The 5,333-nt window shown below is 33.7% G+C and overlaps 2 protein-coding genes across 2 annotated transcripts; both read left to right on the top strand.

Annotated features, from left to right (window-relative positions):
* The first annotated feature begins 839 nt into the window (after nt 1-839).
* Nucleotides 840-2,980, top strand: LOC147549741 (annexin D8-like). Its single transcript, XM_086671609.1, has 5 exons — nt 840-1,254; nt 1,402-1,629; nt 1,733-1,954; nt 2,133-2,219; nt 2,590-2,980. The coding sequence occupies exons 1-5, from the start codon at nt 1,042-1,044 to the stop codon at nt 2,788-2,790; spliced, it is 951 nt and encodes a 316-aa protein (XP_086527735.1). The 5' UTR covers nt 840-1,041; the 3' UTR covers nt 2,791-2,980.
* Nucleotides 2,981-3,390: 410 nt separating this feature from the next.
* Nucleotides 3,391-4,636, top strand: LOC147549740 (uncharacterized). The gene is made up of 2 exons (XM_086671610.1): nt 3,391-3,612; nt 4,007-4,636. Exons 1-2 carry the CDS (start codon nt 3,504-3,506, stop codon nt 4,531-4,533), a joined length of 636 nt encoding a protein of 211 aa, XP_086527736.1. The 5' UTR covers nt 3,391-3,503; the 3' UTR covers nt 4,534-4,636.
* Nucleotides 4,637-5,333: the final 697 nt, after the last annotated feature.

Raw genomic sequence — 5,333 nt, 5'->3', positions numbered from 1 at the left:
CGAGACAGGACAACAGTGAGTGAGAGAGGAGAAGGAGAGAGAAGAGGTCGGACTGGTGGTTGGAATGTTGGTGGTGGGAAGTTGTGGTGGTTAAGGTGATAGAGAAGATAAAGATTAGGGGGCAATGTTTGATTAAGTAAATTTTTGGGCTAAAAAAAATATGCCCCAAAAATGTACAAAATATGAATTCCCTAGAGAATTTATTTCTCGAAAATTAATCTATGTCCAAAAACCACAACCTCCTTTTCTACTTAGTTTAAGTCCTTTTCGTATCAATTTTCTCCAACTCCTTTATTCAGAGTTAAGCAGTTGGACTGTTGATTTAACCGACGGTCCAAATCTTAATAGGCTTGCCTTTTAGAGTCTCTTTCAATCTATCGGAGGGAGAACAATTGAAAATTTTGGAGTATTTAAGACTTCTTTCAACTGCTGCCTTCTTCTTCCCTTTTCATTCGCGTGTTTTCACAACTAACAGAACCTTCATGATCAGTGTTTCCATCGTAAACACACAAATGTCTAAATATTTATATTAGATTTTAATGTGTTATTTCTTTGTTAGCCCCTTAGTTTGTGAACCAAAAAATGTGTACAAATCCATACTCGAGTTATTAAAAGAAGATACAAGGTCCACGAAAATTCAACACCACTTGTCATGAAACACATATAAACAGAGTGTAAAAACTATCTAACTTATTTAACTTTAACATGGAAAAGGTGAGGTGGAATTATTGAAAATTTTGGGATCACATCATTATTTAACCTAAAAAGTTGGGTATTCAAGAAAAGTTAATAAAAAAGAGCCCAAACACATAAAAGCAATATGGAAGATCAATGACTATACTAAAGAAAAAGAGTAAAACACATCATCTAGCACTTCATTCAATGTGAGTTCACTATCACTACCCTCACTCCAATGTTGGATCCAACTCAAGATCCAAAAGCTTATAAGTCTATTTCTTAGTCTTCAAGTCATCATCTCTTATATAATTCTAATGTTCAATTTAAAACTATCTCAACTTATTCTTTGATTTAACTCCAAAGATGACAACCAATTCGAGTTTTTCCACTCAAAATTGCGAGAAAGAATGTAGAAATATACACGATGGAATTGGACGAGCAAACGACTTAGTTCAAATCCTTGTTAGAAAAAATCAGTTTGAACGACGAGAGATTAGAGAAAAGTACTTGGCTATGTATCAAGAAGATTTAGTTCAACATTTTCAGAAGATTCATTTGTCCCACCAAAATAATGAGGTCAGAGACTACTAGTTTGAGAGCTTTTTGGCCTAAGAGATAGTTTTTGTTTTTGTGTTTTATCTACAATTTCGATATTTGAAAAAATTGTTGTTTTTTCAATCTAATAATTGAAATCTTATTCGTCTGTTTTCCTTCTTTGTATAGACATACAATATTTTGGCTTTTTGGATGCTCGAACAATATGAACGGGACACTCTCACGGCGAAGAATGCATTTAAAGATGGCGAAATAAATTATAAGGCTCTAATTGAAATTTATTCGGGTCGAAAATCTAGTCATATTCTCCTCATAAAACAAGCATATCAAAACAAGTTTAAAAGACAATTAGACCATGATATCCTTAATTCTGAGCTTTCTCATCCCTATCAAAGAGTAAGTAGCTTAAAATTTCCTTTCTTCACCTTAATTTTCAATAATGTCCATAAATAAGCATTTTTTTCTAGACTAATTATGGTAAATGGTTCGATATGAATAGATCTTAGTTGCGCTGGCGACGTCACATAAGTCACATCAGGCGGATATAAGTCAACATATTGCGAAATGCGACGCGAAAAGACTATATGAAACAGGGGAAGGAAAAGGAAGAGGAAGCATTGAAGAGTGTGTTGTATTAGAAATATTCAGTAAGAGGAGCATTCCACAACTTAGGCTTACATTCTCTACTTACAAACACATTTATGGACATGAATATACCAAGGTAAATTATTTATCATTATTATAATTTGTTGTTTCAATCTTCACTAGGGTTTTCTTTTTATGAATAAAGAAAAGAGTTTAAAATTAACTTTTGGTTCACTTATGCGATTATTGGTAATTAGTCGAAGCAACGTCTTTATTTACTCCACGATTTTTATATTTCTTGTATAATATTACAGACACTTAAAGGAGTTTATACTGAATTTGAGGGTGCGCTCAAGATTATGGTGAAGTGCATGTACAATTCATCCAATTACTACGCAAAGGTATCTACCTTGACACATTATTTTTGTAGCGATGATAGCCTAATTTCATCTTTCACACACTTCTAAGGACATCTCGTCTTTAACGTCACACCATTCTACAGACAATATTGCTAACGGCATAATTTATTGTTACAACATCATTTTTTTAAGGACAATCTCTTTGTACAGAAATCGTCTTGAATGACCATAGATTGTTACAGCATCATTTCTTGTTATTCAAACGCAACAGCTCACATATGAGAGAAAAAACTTATGAAAGGGAGATATCTTTTTCGTTCATGCCAATGCGGTTTATTTATTTGTTTTTCTAAATGATCCTCATCGACGTAATTTATTGTCTTACCACATGCCTCGTGTTTTGTACGTTTAGGTGTTGTATGCAAGCATCAAAGGACCAACTACCGACAAAGACACCTTAACACGTGTTATGATAAGCAAAGCTGAAACTGACATGGACGAAATTCGTAGTGTTTTCAAGAAAAAGTACAACATGGAGCTTAGAGATGCCATTTATGAAAGAGTTAAAAATCAAGACGAAAGAGATTTTTTCGCTGCTCTGGCCAAGGCTTGATGATTTATTTTCTCTCTATTTTTCTTCTAATTTTCCTTTTTCGTGATCATTCTGAAATCTTGTATTCCATTTGACTAGTTTAGAAAGCCTTAAAAGTTAAAAGACTTCACGAAACAATTCAAAGATCACGGGCTAAAAGATTCCGAATAATATATTGTTGAGTAGTAATAAATGTGAGAGTTTTTATGAAGTTGTTTTGATACCTAGTAGGACAAATTAGTCATCCAACTTTAAAAAAAATAACCACTATTGGGAGCTACGGCTTTAAAGCAACCCAAACAAGTTTCTTTGATTGGTTTGAAATTAATATAATAAATTGTGTCATCAATGTTTTGAATACGATTCTAACAAAACAGAGCGGTTGAATCAGTTTCCGTAGAAATTACTAGGGAGGCGAGTGCTAACCTTTCCCCACAACACAACACCCCCACAAAAACCCCTTTGAAAGCAATTAACTATCACCACTTAAAACCATTGAAAGAGTGTAAATGAATCAAAGAACTTCCTCTTCACTCCTACAAGAAGAAACTAACAAGGTATAACTTAAGTGTACCGCCAAAGATTAGAACCCAACATCCAGACCTTTTATCTCACCAATAACTTCATATATAAATTTCATTTTTATTCAAAGATCTCAACCATTCATTTCATCCTAAAAAACAAACATCACAAAATCCTCACTTTTGGTTGTGGAAAAGGAAATTAAGTTAAGAATGAATACAAGGCCTCAAACTAAAGCTCGTCGGTTGTATGAAGATATTGAACCTTCTTCGGAGTTGGTGCAAGAAGAAGGAGTGGATACTCTTCTGCTTCAACTTTCTGGTACATTTTTCCTCAATAATGTTATTGAAATTGCACCGTCTTAGATGTCACGTTTGAGTGTATATTTGTTTTTGTATAAAGACTATATCAAGCGAATTATCAGTACGTAGTATAAAAAAATGTCGATAAAATTGAAGTAACATCCATTTTCACTAACTATAGAAACCCACAACTATCTTTTATGGTGTTTTATCATACATCAATTTTCACTACTTAATTAAATAATCGTATTAGTTTCGAAAAGAAATTACAAAAAAAAAACTATTATAATAACATACAGTTACGACAACCCGTTTTTATGTTATAGCAAAAAAAATCGACTAATAGTTTCAACTTTTTCAAAACATTGATTGGAATTAAAAAAAAAAAAGTCTAATTCTTCTAAATAATGCAGGATTTAATGAAAAACAAGTCAAGGTTCAACTTGGGGATTCCGGTAACCTAAAAATAATAGGAGAAAGGCCTATAGGAGGAAATAAATGGACTCGTTTTCAAAAAGAATTTCAAATTGCATTAAATTGCAAAGAAAATGAGATTTGTGCAACCTTTGAAGATCAAACTCTTTTTGTAACAATGCCAAAGAAGGTGAATCTACCAAGAAAAGGAGAGAATGAAGATCAAGAAACCGAGTCAAAATCTGAGTCTAGGGTTTTACAACCTCTTCAAGATCATGAAAGTATGGCGGAATTGTTCAACGACCATTCTGCAGAAGCTCCAATTAATCAAAGATCGAAGGCAAATTCGACTTTTACCCAAACTCAATTAGACTCTAAACTAGTGAAGTTTTGTAAGGGATTGACAGAAGGATCAAACAAAATAAGCAATTGTCTAAGAGGGTTTGATTATAAGGGAAGGAAATCTGTTAGTTTGTTGGTAATTGGGTTAGTTATTATAGTTGTGTCAGTTGGTCTCTATGTATAATTGACCTTTGGAGTTTGGAGGGTCAAATGATAGAAATACCAAAAGTCAAAATTGAACTGAAATGGAAGAGTTTGGACGCCTCAGGATCAGAATGAAAGAGTCAACTTTCTCTCAATCTAAAAGCATGATTCCTTTAGGAGATCTCCTTATTTCTCCCAAAACAAAAAATGTCCAAAATCTCTAAACCTCAAAACTGAAAGTTACCTACTTCACTTTTATGTTTATCTAAGTATCTGTCAATCCATCTCTCTACCTCGGGGTGTCAACAGGCCGATTCGGCTCGGGTGTTGGTGTAGTATTATATTCTACATTCTCCATATCTAAACAATATTTTTTTTTTTTATCTTTTCTTCATTTCTTGTATATATTTTAGTTTTAGCTTTAATCGAGAAATTGACCAACCACATTAAAAGTGGATTTTCATAACAACTACGGAGGCGACAAACGACGGGCTATAGAGGAGGATGCAAGAAATTAATGGATAATAGATTCTTACGGACGAAAAGAACTGACAAAGTGTTTGGTAAAAGTAAAGTACTATGAGAGGTACCAAGAGAGAAAGAAAGTACCACGAAGAAATGGAAAGAGTGGAACCATCACCAATAACGACTCATTTGAATCAATAATAGGATAGTAATATAGAGGGCTTACTAGAGGAATCAGTCATATGAGTGGAAGCATCACTATTACCATACCAAGAAACGCCTGTTGGGGTCAGACCAAGGGCTAACCTTGAGTCAAAGCGAACAAAGCGTCGCTTCGGGCCACAACATTTAGGGGTCAGATTTAGGAGAAATTTT

The sequence above is a fragment of the Eschscholzia californica genome, unplaced genomic scaffold (genome assembly GCF_041429995.1).
Source record: "Eschscholzia californica isolate CP2 unplaced genomic scaffold, dmEscCali1.0.p SCAF_3, whole genome shotgun sequence".
NCBI classification, from domain to species: Eukaryota; Viridiplantae; Streptophyta; class Magnoliopsida; order Ranunculales; family Papaveraceae; genus Eschscholzia; species Eschscholzia californica.
The sequence above is the reverse complement of the archived record's forward strand: the minus strand, read 5'-3'. Positions and strand labels throughout refer to the sequence as shown.